This window comes from Onychostoma macrolepis, chromosome 03 (genome assembly GCF_012432095.1).
Source record: "Onychostoma macrolepis isolate SWU-2019 chromosome 03, ASM1243209v1, whole genome shotgun sequence".
In the NCBI taxonomy this organism is placed as follows: Eukaryota; Metazoa; Chordata; class Actinopteri; order Cypriniformes; family Cyprinidae; genus Onychostoma; species Onychostoma macrolepis.
The window spans coordinates 11,841,555-11,857,290 of record NC_081157.1 but is presented as its reverse complement, the minus strand read 5'-3'; the positions used below and the strand labels follow the sequence as shown (position 1 = coordinate 11,857,290).

Sequence of the window (15,736 nt, the reverse complement as noted above, 5' to 3'; positions counted from 1 at the left end):
TCAACAGTTTATTGAATATTATTAATATAAAGTCTTAAGTGTGAAATAATTTATTGCAGTGTTTCTGGTTTCTTAACAATGGCATGACTGTTTTGTCTGTTAGAAAGCCCTCTCATGTATTACTCTTTCATTGATAGTTATTTTTAGCACTTCACTGGATAAAGTGTATATTTAAGTACCTCTGACTGTTTATTTATATGTGTTTGTAAATGTATATGGAGGTAAATTTCTAGGCATCACGCGGGACTTTTATTTTGCTGTTGCGGTGTGACGCCACAAGTCTGCGCCGCGCTGCTGAGGAAAGGTTTGTGTGTTTATTTTGAATGAATGCAAGCCGCTCTTTATAGTTTTTGGCGTGTAAGCTTTAATATTTCTGAATTTAACATTGTAATGCTGTATAGAACAATGAATGTTATTTTGTGTGAGTAAAATGCATCTCATTTTGCTTCAAATATCGTGAGTAAGTTTATAGTAAAAGTCAGTCAGTGTCAAGTAACTTATTTATGAGAGAAACGGAAAGATTTAGATCGCATTTCATTTAATTTCAGTTAATAATTCTCATTTTAGTCATGACAGCGTTTAAACAGAAAAAAACTGAGGTGACACTATTATAAAGATGGCGTTTATTAAAGAGGAGAGTGAAGATGTGAAGATTGAAGAAGCATTCAGAGTCAAACATGAAGATACTGAGGAACAAACAGGTTGGTTTTCATTGTTTCCTTCAGTGCCTTTGTGAAACATAAAGCAGCAGCTCATCTACATCCACTTTCATTAGTTTGAAACTGCAGCTCGTGAGCTTAGAATAAACAGACAGTTAACAATGGTTATTGTGGACACAAATATAGCTATAATAATAGTTATAGTTGTCGTTATCGCTCTTGGGCAAAGCTTAGTCTCCCCTGTCCACAGGTCAGAAGTTAACCGGGGCTTGAGGCAAAGATGACAGAAAACTGGACAAAGATACCCCGCACAATTAATCTATCGCAGCTGTCGTGATTAAAGTGAAAATGAAGTGTGTCAATTTTGGCATTAAATTTAGATCTGCTCATGTTACAAAATATAAGTAGTTAAGAGATCACTAAATATGAGAGGAGTAATTTCACAGAGTAGATGGCTTCATTCGTTATGAATTCAGTGATTATGTTCTTTCATGTGATTTGTTCTTTGCTCACTTTTTGTATATTGCTTCACTTTTTTAATAACTGGAAATTAAAAGTATTATAATTAGTAACAATGTTTTTTATTTAATTGTGATCACATTGAAATACAAATTTAGTCATATTAAAACTATTTTATGACAAAACGCATATCTGGTAGTTGCCTAAAAGACGTTTATTTGTGATGTGTGTAGTTCATAGATTACACAAACAGCCTTAAAAGCACCCCCTCTGCATGTTGCTCAACATCATCACACTTCAAAACAACTGTAATGAGTGGATCGGGTGCAGAAATCCAGATTAGAGAAAATCATAGGTTCAGGTGGGACTCTGGGGACACCCAAGACCAATATTACATCTTGTAAAAAGGGGGCTAATAGGTGCCCTTTAAGCTAAAACTGCTTGTACTGTGATTTTATTCCAAAAGTATGAAATAAATGGCTTTTGGAATTTCACCTTTTGGAAACGCACCCTTGGTACAAATTAATTTTTTGTTAAAAATCTAATAAAAAGAAAGCTCTGGAAATTTTTAATTCTTGGTTATAAGTTGTTATTGTCACAGCAAACAAGAACTATTCTAGACACATTTAACGTTTGATCCACAGAAAATAAAAATTATACTATAATTCTCTCTACCCATGAATTATTATGAATTGTCAAGCAGCCAGCACTAGTCAATAAAAAGATTAGTGGATCCAGATACATATGTACAGACGTCACGTAGTGCTAGATGAATAACATTTTAATAAAACTTCTACATCAGTGGGGAAGATGACCGTGCATGTGTTTTTTAAATCTTGTGTTATTTTAAAGGGATAGTTCACCCAAAAATGAAAATTTGATGTGTATCTGCTTACCCCCAGGGCATCCAAGATGTAGGTGACTTTGTTTCTTGAGTAGAACACAAACAAAGGTTTTTAACTCAAACCGTTGCAGTCTGTCAGTCATATAATGCCAGTCAATGGGCACAGAATCTTTGAGAGAGAAAAAAACATGCACACACAAATCCAAATTAAACCTTGCGGCTCGTGACGATACATTGATGTCCTAAGACACGAAACGATCGGTTTGTGCTAGAAACTGAACAGCATTTATATCATTTTTTTTTTTTTACCTTTGATAAACCTCAATGTCCAACTGTCACAACATCCGGCATGTGATGCGTCAACCTGCTCTGGCACATAGATATATATATATATACATAGATGCCTCATTAGCGACTGTTTCTATGGGCTGCGATACGCAAGGATCTACGTATATATGTTGTGGATGAGCTCAGGAGAGTTGGACATTGCCTATGGATTTATTTTGTTAAATAGTGCTATTGGCCTATTACATGATTTGTTAATTAAAGCCGAGACAACCCTAGATCGAGCTAAGTTAAGAGCAGATTTATGTTTTTTAAGATGTTCAAGAAAAGCTAAATAATGTATAATAAGGCCAGTTTTCCTGTACAGGCGCTCGAGCTGCCTACTAGTAGCCTTAACAATAAGAAGCTCAGGAGTGTACCATGGAGAATGGTGGGTGGAAGGGACAGATCTGGTCTTCATAGAAGCGTGGTCTTGCAAGATCTCGGAAATTGTAGAATGATATTTAGATAATATCAGTGAGGGAGAAGAGAGAGCAAAGACCTCAGAAAGATCAGAGAAAACAATGGAAGTAAAAAATGATGTAACATCAACAGTTTTAAGGTTGCGATTGGATATGACTGTCTTAGGACATTAGGACGTTCATATACTCAGGCAGGCTTAAGATACAGTCACGAAGTTTATGATCAGGGATAGCAGTGTCATGGAAGAGATATCAACCCCTGATTGTACATATCAGATCAAGAATATGGCCACGCTTATTAGTAGGAAAATGAACATGTTGAGTCAAATTGAAACTGTCAAAAATTTACGATAACTGATTAGATTTATAGCAAACATCATCAACATGACTATTAAAGTCACCAAGCAGAACAGAAGACAAGGAACAGGTAAGAGTCAACAAATCAACAAATGAGTTCAGAAAAGACGTTAGACAAAGCCTTAAAGGGATAATTCACCCAAAAATGAAAATTCTGTCATTTAGTCACCCTCAAGTAGTTCCAAACCTGTATAAATGTGTTTGTTCTGCTGAACACAAAGGAAGATATTCTGAAGAATGTGGAAAACAGCCTGGTTACAAACTTTCTTTGTAGACTTTGTCTAGGAGAACGATCACATGAGCTCTACCGTCTTCTTTCCTATTGCCTGTCTCTCCCGAAAGTCGCTCTTTATTTGCATAAAGTTTAGGGATTCTGAACTTTGTCGCGTCGCTGGACACGACCCATCCAGTCGCCAACGGCCGCTGTCAGAGATTGTCGCTCTTGTTGCCGGAAATCACCAGCTCTCCACTGAAATGAATGGTGTTTTTTGATGTTTTGTTTTGATGTTTGTTGCTTTATGCCATTTAAACTGTGGCTAACTTTGCCTTATTTTTGCCTTTTTTTTCATCCTAGACCTGGTGACACTGAAAGAGGAGAGTGAAGTATTGAATGAAACGGAAGAGGAAGATCAGTATGAGAAACAGCATTCTTTCATAACTAGAAAACAATCATTTATTTGCTCACAGACTGAAAAGACGTCCTCACAAAAAACAGCCCAAAAGACAGGAACTAGAAGTCATTTCAACTGCCAGCAGTGTGGAAGGCATTTCAGTCAACATGGAAACTTTAAAGTCCACATGAGAGTTCACACTGGAGAGAAGCCTTACACATGCCAACAGTGTGGGAAAAGTTTCACTCAAAAAGTGTCCCTTAAAAACCACATGACTGTTCACACCAAAGAGAGGCCTTACACATGCCAACAGTGTGGAAGCAATTTCACCCAGCTAGGAAGCTTTAACAGGCACATGAAACTTCACGCTGGAGAGAATCCCTTCACCTGCAAACTGTGTGGAAAGAGCTTCACACAAAAAGTACAACTTAAAGTCCACATGACAACTCACGCTGACGAAGGTGCTTTCAGTTGCCAACATTGTGGAAAACGTTTTCACAGAAAAGAAAACCTTAAAGTCCACATGACAATTCACGCTGAAGGGAGCTCTTTCACCTGTCAACAGTGTGGAAAAAGTTTTTACAGAGAAAGAAACCTTAGTTCCCACATGAAAATTCACACTGGACTAAAGCCTTACTTGTGTCCTGAATGTGGAATAAGCTTCAACCAAATAGGAAACCTTAACAGGCACTTGAGAACTCACACTGGAGAAAACCCTTATACCTGCAAACAGTGTGGAAAATGTTTCATTCGAAAAGGAAGCCTTGAATGTCACATGAGAATTCATACTGGAGAGAAGCCGTATGTTTGCCCTCAATGTGGAAGGAGTTTTGCACATAAGCAAGCTCTTAATGTCCACATGAGAGTTCACACCGGAGAGAAGCCTTATACATGTGAACTGTGTGGAAAGAGCTTCACTGGTAAAGGAAACCTTAATGTCCACATGAGAGCTCACACCAGAGCTCTTTTGTCTGCCAACAGTGTAGACAGAGTTACAACCAAAAAGGAAACCTTAAAAAACACATGACTTCTCACATTGGAACTGTGTGAAAAGAGCTTCACAGCAGAGCTAAACTGCAGAGTTCTCCATGTGCTAAGAGGTTTAGAAAAAGGAGCAATTTTCAAAATCACCTGCATATTTACTCTGGAGAAAGGACATTTAATTGTGATCAGTGTTATAGAAAATTTATTTTGCCATTGCATTTACCTGAAAAGTCATGCAGATGTGAGACCCTGTTCTTGTTCTGTGAGTGGAAAGAGTTTCAAATGGCTCGGCAATTTAAAATGGCACCAGAAGATACATATCTGTGTAAAATTCACACCGCAGCTGAACATGGGCCAAATCTGTACATTCTTTAGTCACAAGAGTTTTGGCTACAAATTACTATTAAAGTGTGAGAATTAACTTGTGTTAATCAACAAAAACATGCAGTTCCAACAAACTATTTGCACAACTACTGATAGTTCAACACAAACAAGTCAATTTTGCTCCCTCCAGTTGCATTGTGCGATTCAGTTGCTGATTGTTTTATTTGGTACACTTAGCTTTCAGAGCAAAAGAAGTTACCGCTATCCATGTGGCAGTTTTTCAGTTCAGTATTCTTAAGATTTATTACAATGATGTTTATGAAAATACATTTGTAACAACATACATCCTTCCTTGCTGAATAAAAATTATTTATTTTCTGAAAAAGAGAAAAAATACTGACCCAAATTTTTGAATGGTGATGCATATTATTACAACAGATTTATATTTTAAATAAATGTTGTTCTTCTTTTTTTACTTTTTATTAACCAAAGAATTCTGAAAAAAAGTATTAGGCAATTGACAATTCTGGGAACTGTCCCGAAACGCGAGCTAAAGTCTTGTATCACAGCGTGCAGCAGCTCTATATGCGCCGATGTGAAGAGAAGGTCAAAGAGAGGAGGCGGTACAGCTGAATTGCTCATGCTGTTTTCAAATGACTGATTGGATCTAATGGTTTGTGTGGATTTATTTACTCACTTATACATGCTACATTGAATAAGTGTTTTGCAGGAATTTCCCTCATTTTAAAGTCGAAAGCTGCAGGTATGAGTAATGTGATAAATGCGCAATCCCGCACCGAAATTCAGGACCTGATTAAACATAATTCTGTTATACAGAGAATTGTGAAATAGATTTCCATGACTTTTCCAAAACTTTCTGGGTTTATTTATTTTTCCAAAACTTTGAAAAAAACTTGAACCCTGAATGTGATGATCGGGTGGTATTTATTTAAACATATTAACTTCACCAATAAATTAAATGCATTATTATTAACATTTTTTGCATTTTAAGATTTCTGACAAAACATGTTTAGATATGCAAATCAGCTGATATCTCATTAAATATGCACATTTTTACATATGTTTAAAATACAAATCTAGACACTAAAAACAGTTACACTTGTAATCTTTGTTTCATTTTAATAACATCAGTTGCAAATTTTTACAGAACAGGTTTTGGATATCTCTTTTTTTTTAAATTAAAAATATGAAAATACTATAAACATATTAGAATGCGATTATCGCAATATTTTTATCACAAAAATGGTATGTAAATCAGGAAAAAAAAAACATTGTTACAGTTTTTCTCGATTGCTTAAACACATTTCTTGCGTCGTATGCCTCATATTCTCAAAACAGTAAACACAAATCCATAACGTCTGGATTTGTCTGATCGAACCATTCACTCTTGCTGAAAAACCAAACTTTGCCCTCAGACAGCACACACAAGCCCTCAAAAACACACACACTACAACATAGTCTTACACAATGGTGCAATAAATTCAAAACAATATTTCCAAAACTGGTAAGTTATGTTGCTTGTGGTTCACTATGCTACTGTAAAGAAGCAATGCATCAAATTGCCTCGCATACAGACCTCAAAAACCTTTTCACATGATGAACACAAAAGACACAACCAATGTATACATTGGCACATTTTTATTCATTCATGTACTACACAGTACAACACACAAACACAAAAAAAAAATAATAAAAATTATTCCACCTCAGCATCCTGTCTTTGGTCTGGGTCAGGCCAGAGAATCTGGCCCACTTCACAGGCTATATAAAAGAACTCCAATATTGGGTTTAGAATGGGAGAGTATGCAGGTGTAACTGTTGTAGGCCAGTAAGAGCTGTTGCGTGTAAACCTCACACCCCTGATCTCAAAAAGAGGCGCTCTAGCGACTAACGTTAGAGGCCATGGTCTTTAGCCTCCTTGTTAGAGCGCCCGCCTCCCACGCTGGAGACCCCAGGTTAGAAACAAAGAACCAGAACGAGGTGTGGCGGTGTGGACCCGGGGGGGTACACAGGCAGAAACAACCAGTCACGAACCAGAGCAGCGCAATGGAAGCTGACGTTATCCCAAACAACAACGTAGTGAACATATAGAGCTGGAACATATGCTCTCTTAGACCGTCAAGGAAAGCAAGGAGGAGCATAGTGTTATAGGGTCCTAAAATAGCATGGCGGTGGAGTACCCCTCGTTGCCTTATGGCTGCGCACATAGTGACATTCCCTCCATACTGACCAGGGACATTTACAATAGCCCGATGGCCAATTATTTTCCACCCCCTTCTCCTTCTTTTGATCAGGTTGAAACCAGCCTCATCCACAAAGATAATTTCATGGGGAACAGGCCGGCCTTCAATCTCAAAGATTCTCTGCAAAACACATTAAACACAGTACAGTAAATCACTACCCTGAAGCACAGTTCAAGAGGGCACAAATGGCAGCATAGACTGCTATACTCGGTCGTCTCTGTGTGTAACCGGTCCTACTCGCCTCGCTCTGAGCGGGATTCGAACTGTGCTCTCTGGTGTGGGAGGCGGGCGCTTTAACAAGGAGGCTAAAGACCACGGCCTCTAACATCAATCACTAGAGCGCCTCATGAGATCAGGGGCGTGAGGTTTACACGCAACAGCTCTTACTGGCCTACGACAGTTACAGGTGTCCTACAAAAATAGAAGCATCCATTACTGTCACACATAGTTTTTACAGGAAAAAATGGAAACATACTGAAACTATCTGTATGCAAGGCAATTTGATGCATTTCTTTATTACAGTAGCATAGTGCAACAGTGTATGTGTTGTCAGCACAGAGTACAGCACTCAAAAGTTACTGTACAGAGCAGTCTTACTGTAAGTACACCTACCTGTTTTCCTCCCTGAAGGTTCTGATGATGGAGGCGACGGTGAAAAGACTCGAGGATGAGAATACACTGTAGTTATTTTCTAGTGATTTACATTTTTTGCATTCCAGCAACAGACTGCTACAAAAGCCTTGATTTTGGGGATCTATATTTATTTGTAGATCATTCGACATACAGTTTAGATAAATCAAGTCTTTAATCAACTCGTTCAAATGCGACACATGCATTATTAGCCACTGCTGTGTAACTTGGCTGTGATCCATGGGGATATTCCTGTCTTCATTCATCGCATGTATCTTTTGCTTCGATGCACTATTAGTATTTATTTCCTCGTTCTTGCAAACTAATACTCTTTTGCATGCACTTTCTTTACTTAATCGAGCTATAGATAGCAGCTTCCATCTTTTTTTTTTTTTATGCGTTAGCACAGAATTTCTTTCGTTTTTCCCCATCTTCACTAGACTGATGTCTGTGTTTCTGTGAGTTAGCGGAGCATGTCACGTGATACATTTCGGCAAATCAGGTCACTGGAAATTGATTCAGCCAATGAAATTTCATCTCCTGATTTAGATCAGCCTTTATTTTTTCCCTATTGGTGAGCTCTACTTAGGAAATGACCAAATATAGACAGGCTATCGTTACGCTAAAGAGAACGAGCTTTCCAGTGATACCAAACACTCGCTGTTTTCAAACGCAACCACAGAGATATGTCATTTTTATAGTATCCCTGTTAAAGAAGACATATTATAGAAGCAAAAAAATACCAAAATCTGAAAATCATTTTTTTGCCTGCCGTGTCTCGCCTTAAAATTAACTACATCCCATCATCATTGTTTCTTCTTCTTCTTGTCCTAAATGAATCACATTTGAGATTTTACATCTGATATGGGTTTCAGGGAGTGGCAAAATGGCTCGATAGCACCACTTACAAAATTTTAAACAAAGCATCCCTCCTGCTATGTTTCACATACATGGACGAAACTTGATGGATTCATGTAATATCTTAGTACCTACAAAAATGTAAATTTCCTCTGCACATTTTATGCAGTTCCCTTCCGAGGGAACATCGAACTGCGTCCTCTAGCGGTCGCTATGGGGAACGCCTTTGGCATGACCGGTGTCTGAAGCATACATCTAAACACGACAATAAAATTGTCCAGCGACCGCCTATGACGTCATTACCGGTGCGACCACAGTATAAAGGGGTGCTGGAAGAATGTCATCCTCTTCTTCGTGTTCAAGGGACTGTTTTGTTTGAAGCGTGCATTCCGGTAAGAGCGATTATTCTTCTTTACCATAGCAAGCACTAGTAAGGCATTTAAGAAGTCTGCGGATCCGTGTCCTCGTTATTTGACACCTGATGACACACACAATATTTGCCTTTTTATGTTTGGGCGAAGAGCATGCGCGCGATGTCCTCGATTGTCCCACTAGTTCTGTGAACCCTATTGGGGATTTTTTACATCAACAGAAATATATTCTTGGACCCCTGGAAGCTGAGGATTGGTGGCCAGTTGTTGTTCAAGAACCGTGCACAGCCGTAATTGGATATTGTTCAGAATACTGGATTTTCATCCCCTAACCAAGCCAGTGCCTGCAACTCTGAGCCTTTCTTCGGTGACTGGGGGCTCCGGGAATATTTTCTGGGGATGTAAAAATATTAAAAACAGTAAAAACAACAGTTTAAAACAACTTGTTTATTTTTAAAGCACAACGGACGTGACATTGGGTGATTTGGCGTGTGTGTAGGGACACACCCACTTCGAAACAGTATATATATATGGCTGCTGTAGAGAATTCCAGCCAGTTGTGTCCAGAGCTCGCCTGAAGAAGGATCAGAAAATCCGAAACGTCACGCAAAGGCCTGGATACACATTTTTAGGCCTCATGAGTCTGGGTGACGTAGAGAGCCACACAAAATTTATTTTCCTCGTCTATACCGATGAGATGACATGCTCACTGCTTTTTTCTTGGAGGAAACATGCACAGCAGCACACACACTAAACCTACCAAACACTATTTGCTGTGCAAACCTAAGAGACACAACCACTAGTTCTCTGAACCCTATTGGGGATTTTTTACATCAACAGAAATATATTCTTGGACCCCTGGAAGCTGAGGATTGGTGGCAATTTGTGTGCATTGTGAACGTTTTCCCATGAAAAAGCTCTGCTCTCGGTTTTTGAGGAAAGAGGGACAGCGCATTGGCTCCCCACGGTTCAGGACCCGCCACTGCTGAGGCACCGTGGAAAGTGAGCTTGTGGGGTTCGCAGGTGGACCTGGCTGATGAGTTCAGGGTTCGTACGGGTGCTGGAAATCCTGGAAAATGCTTGAATTTTAATATAGTGTTTTCAAGGTTAGAAAAGTGTTTGGATTTTGGATGAAGTGCTTGAAAATGCTTGAAATTGTAATTGCATTGCTTTCATAATTTGTTATCTTACAGAGTAATTTGCACAACCAAAAGAACTCTGCTCGAGTCTGTGCGTGTGACTATAGTGTAATCTGCCAGTTTTGGATGTGCGCCCTCTGTTGGAGCAGAGTGGGAGATGAACAGCCGGGAGGTTGCCGTTTCAATGCTCGTTGGCTGAAGGATGAAAAATACAAATTATGGCTAAAACGTGGACCAAATCTTCAAGTATCCACCTGCAAAAAGGATGTGCAGCTCTTCACCATGGGTGAGGCTGCGCTTTCAAGCCATATGAAAGGTAAGTTGTAAGGAATTTTCGATTAGGCCAATTAAATTCAAGCTAATTAATTTTCAAGTTTATGGTACATCAAGTTTACATTTCAGTGTGTGTGTAATCACTGACTGAACTCTGCAGTCTCGCAAATTCGAGTGAGCGCGCGCTAGACTGTTTTACTGTACGTTTCAGTGATGGGGAACGTCTATTGCTCGCTTATATGGTTTAATCCCAATTTTAATTAACGTTTTGGTTTTGATGCTACTAAAATAACCCATGTGAACAATGTCAAAATATGACGTGTTGTTTCCCCACACACAAAAACGTTATGTACTGTAATTAATCAACATTGATAATCATGGTAACACTTTACAATAATGTTTCATTAGTTAACATAAACTAATTATATATATATATATATATATATTAGTCCTGTCAATTGATGAAAAAATTTTATCGTGTTAATCACAAATTTAAAATACTAGGATTTACCTGTAAATGTGTTGAAATAAAGAAATGCATGACAAACTAGTTTAAGGAAACAGAATCTTTCACACTTCCGCCAGGTATGAGACATAATCCTTATTATTCTTTCATCATTATTCTTTTGTTTTTATCCAGCCATTATCAGCCTTTAAACTGGCAATAAAACGTTTACCAAGCCACATCGCTTCAATCCCAGTATACATTTACCCAACTATTATCAAAAGTATTTCTAAATAAATACAACAAAACATTTCTTGCGACCTTACGTGAAATATTATGACAAAATGCATTATGAAGAAGAATTGGACCTGTTCTGCAGGTGCATTAGAGCTAATATTAGCGTCATGCTACATAAGACAATTTATGAGATTAATAGTGCACTTTTACTCAGAACTCACTTCAATCCACCATCGAGTGTTTGTAATAACTTCCTTTTACGATCACATGTGGAATTTGGTCGTTTACTGTTGTTAAAATATGCTATTTATAGCCTTTTATATCGCTATTTACATTCATCTCAAGAAAATCACATACAAATATCCTATCGTAATCGTGTGTTTATTATCTTATATAATCTATAGTGGCTGTTGTCATGTTTATTTCTGCTGTGTAAAAGCCTTGACATGTATGCTCTGCTGAAACTCACGTTGTTTGTGATGTTACAACCACCTCTCCGTTCTTATAGGAAAACACCACCGTTTTTCCATATTCTAATATGTTCTTCCCTCAACTTAGACGAGTTGATGCGTACCTCTCCCGTCTCAGTGCGTGCACTTAATCGCTCTAATCGCACGGCGCAACTATGCTAGCGTTTAGCTTAGCACCATTCATTCCTTAGATATAACAACAAAATAGATATGATTTTCTTTATTTTTACAAACTGCTATTTTATAACTGCCTAGTAAAGTTAAACTCTCTTTGTAGCAATAGATGAGAATTATTATATAAAATTCTAGGTTTGTCGTTTGTATATTTTTCTTTGAAATGTACAAGTGAAATTGTTTTATATAATCATCTGTTGTCACAATATTAATGTAAAACCAATAAGTCCCATCCATATATGAATATTTTCCTAAAAGCCTACACATGTTCCAGATAATGTCCATCTTCAGTTAGGACGGTGTCAGATCCAGACCGTCCCCAGCGCAGGACCTTCTGTTGTCTCCATAGTCATAGCGGATCTCCTCACCGGTCTGAATGTCCCGTGTGGCCAAGAAAAGTATGACCAGTTCATCCTCCACAAAGTGCAGTCTAGGACTGAGATTGGTGCGTTTGGCAGAGTGTTTCATTTGTCTGCCAAACGTAGTTTTGTTTGGATGGCAGTCACAGCGCTCCAAACACATGTCCTGTCTGTTCTTGCTGGTAAAGAAAAACAGATGTCCAGCTTGTGTCTGATTGTTCTACTGGATTTCCAGTCCCTCGTCCCTGGAGAGCAGCCGGCCGTGGAAGTCACAGATCACCTCTCCGCAAGCAAACCGCCTGCTGGTGACGACCCCGAGACCCTTGCCATCAGCTGCAGACCTTTCCAGCACTGCCTGCGGCTCATCCGACGGATCGAGTTACTGTCTGTCGGAGCCTGGATGCTTCGTGGAGGCTTCCAGTTCTTCACAACTTCAGCAGCATCTGGCACGTTCTCCATCCATCCCTGCTTCTCAATCCAGCTGTGCACTTTGCTCTCAGATGGCTGACGTGGACCAAACGTATCTGTAGAAACAAGACGATATTAGCTGTGCATGTGACTTCCAAAAATGCCTTCAACTTCAATGTTTTCACACTATGACTAGTCTTTACTAAGACATTATACACTTGCTGGTCAGAAAAGTTGCATATTGAAGTGAGGATCAGGAGCATGAGGAATCATTTGTCAGAATTTTTCACAAAATAAATACATTAATAAATTAAGAAAAGGAACAATTGTTTTAATAAAGCTCAATCTGTCAGATCTGCCAATGCCAAAGTTGATGTAACACCCAAATGAGGAATATCAGTTTTGATGACTTGAATGAACGCCTTACCAAGTACAAGACGCTCACGGAGTTTCTTCTGAGTCACGCACCAAAGCGGTGGCAATCGCTCTCAAATTTCCTTGAGATTTGCACCCGTGCAGCTAATTCTGGAGGCGCTGCATGTACCATTACGGATGTGACATCTTCAGCAAGTAGAAAGCTATGTTTTCATTCATCCATTCAGCCTCGGGCGCTTCAGCTGGACTAAAGAAACACAGTATTGGTCAGGATACTTGAATGATGGAGAAAATGCAAGATAACATGCTATAAAGACCCAGCAGGACCGGACTGAGGTTTCTCCTCGTTGTCTGTCCAGTAGCTGAAGTACCTTGAAAGTTTCTCATCATCCGTCAAATGCAATCTGTGCACAGCAGTGTGTACCGAAGATCTGACCATATCAGTGGTGACGCTTGGGAGGTGATACCTGCATCCAGAAGAAAAGGTGGTTTAGTAAAGAACGAAGAAGTTTCACAAAAGGTGAGACGGTTTATTTGAGTGCACTCACTCGTCATGCAGCTTCTTTAGATCCTCACAGGGATTGTCAACCGGATTCCCCGAAGAGTACATGAAGAATTTCTCTGCTTCATCTAAACTGCATCTTCTGTGTCTCCTCTTGATCATCACTGAACGCAGATATTGGTAGTAAACGTCAAACCACTGCATGATGGACAAAAGAGAAAGCTGTGAGGTTCTGACAAATCCAAGTAGCTTAATTTTAATCTCATTTATTATTGAACTTACCGCTTCCTCCTGCTTTGACAGAACAAAGAAGGCATTGCACTCGTCCACTCCCACCATAACTCGCTCATCATTTCCCTCGGTGTATGTCCGCTTCAGCCAATCAGAAACCTGCAAACAATTGCATCAATTGTTGTCCATCAAACAATAACAAGCCAAAATTACTCTCAACCAGAAACTAAAACTGACCAGATTTAACTGACCATTTCACAACATCTACAATTATGGGGGTTGATGACAAAAATACACATAATTCTCTTAAAAATACATGAAAAATCTGACTTGATATGTATTGTGAATAAACAATTTTAGGTCACCTTTAGGACATTTCCTAACATGGTGTGTATTTTGTTTTCAATTTCTGACTTAAGAAATTGTTTACATTTGACATATGTCCCCCCCGTTTTTATTTTGTTGTACGGTCAAATAGAGTAACCAGAGTAAACTTAAAAAAAAATTACACCAAGGTCCTTGGAGGACAAAAATATGTCAAAAAAGAACAGTCAGTAAAAAGTTATATATAGTTGTTTGTTTCTGTTTGCATTGATGTAATTTTTAACTGACGTCAGTCATGCTGAAAACTACCAAACACTCATTCATTTTCAGGGTTTTAACCCATGCATAATGCACTGATATCCATCCCAACAGACTTGTGGGTTTTAATTTGTTTCACTGGGGACATTTGTGTGCTTAAGGACCTGAGTTGAACTATTTTGTGTACCAAGTGTAAATACATTTTTTAAATATTAAAATTCTTAGAAAAATACATAAAATGCGGAATTTATACTGTTTGTGGTAACAGCCAAAATGATCAAAAATACAAAAAATGCGAAATACAAAATGTCTCTAAGGATGCACAAGGGTTAATGATATTAACTTGATTTACTGTTTATGAAGTGATTTTCTTAGAATTATTTGAGTAGTGACACCTGTAACACTAATTAATAAACTTCATAGAAGCTTATGGTGCTTCTAATAGAAAAACAAGAGTTTTATTTTGGATTGATGAGTTCATGTAGAAGAGGTCATTGTCACTAGAGGTCGACCGATTCATTGGTTTTGACCAATTAATCGGCACCGATAGTTGATTGCCGCAACTATCGGTTATCGGCAAAAATCCATGCCGATAGTTTGCAACCGTTGCTGGAGTGGCTGAGAAGGGTCTGCTGGCATTATACAGTACGAGAGCAGCCTCTAGAGGCGGAAATCACTGACAGCACATGTTGTTTATTTTGACACGTGACACTGCACAGAGAGGGAAACTCCAGACGCGCATTTAAATACAGCCGACAGAAAAGCCTGCCACGGAACAGAGCGCCATTCACATAGTTTTCTATTAAATTACATTATATTTGTCCCAAATCGTTGTGAATGTACATAATGACTTCACCCTAGGCTATAAATTATGTATTGTGCATTTTTCAGCAAAATGTTTGTCTTTCTGTGGCTGTAATAAAGTCTGTATGCTTCATATAGAGAGCTGTAATACAGATTGCGCGTTCACTTTGCTTGCTCTGTTTTTTTAAACACCGAACTTCAAACTCATTTATGCCACATTGTTCATTCTTGAAGCAAACTCATGTCCGTTTGGTGATTAAATTAATGGTTTTAGACCGCCACTTGATTTGAACGCAAAGCGTCTGGTGTGTGTGTGTGTGTGATACCTCTGAGTTCTCCTAGACACAGCGCTGCGATTTTGCCCGGTGTGTGACTAACTTTTTTTTTTTTTGATTAGATAGTTATCAAGTGTTAAAAATAGAAGCAAATAAAGTGTGTGAGTACACATACAATATCCATATGTATGTAATTTTAATGTTATGGCCTTGTGTAGATATTTAAACATGGCCATCTTTAAGCATGACTGTTGAAATTAAATGGTAACACTTAACAATAAGAGTCCATTCGTAGCATTAATGAAAACTGTAGAAGTATTGTTCCTTGTTAGAGTGTTTTCATTTCAACATTCAC

General features: G+C 38.5%; 1 protein-coding gene across 4 annotated transcripts; it reads left to right on the top strand.

The window, feature by feature from the left end:
* Positions 1–229: 229 nt before the first annotated feature.
* On the top strand, positions 230–5,399 carry LOC131535865 (gastrula zinc finger protein XlCGF8.2DB-like). 4 transcript variants are annotated; one of them, XM_058768375.1, is made up of 3 exons: positions 230–304; positions 568–701; positions 3,640–5,398. In XM_058768375.1, the coding sequence occupies exons 2-3, from the start codon at positions 617–619 to the stop codon at positions 4,701–4,703; spliced, it is 1,149 nt and encodes a 382-aa protein (XP_058624358.1). In that variant the 5' UTR covers positions 230–304; positions 568–616; the 3' UTR covers positions 4,704–5,398. The 4 variants fall into 4 exon arrangements, with proteins under 4 accessions (XP_058624358.1, XP_058624357.1, XP_058624360.1 ...); XM_058768377.1 differs by lacking the exon at positions 230–304 and adding an exon at positions 403–421 and having other exon boundaries at positions 3,640–5,399; XM_058768376.1 differs by lacking the exon at positions 230–304 and adding an exon at positions 438–456 and having other exon boundaries at positions 3,640–5,399.
* Positions 5,400–15,736: the final 10,337 nt, after the last annotated feature.

Coding starts and splice junctions, on each gene's coding strand:
- LOC131535865 (XM_058768377.1), top strand. CDS start 617: ATGGCGTTTATTAAAGAGGAGAGTGAAGATGTGAAGATTGAAGAAGCA. Junction 702..3,639: donor AGATACTGAGGAACAAACAG/GTTGGTTTTCAT, acceptor TTTTCATCCTAG/ACCTGGTGACACTGAAAGAG.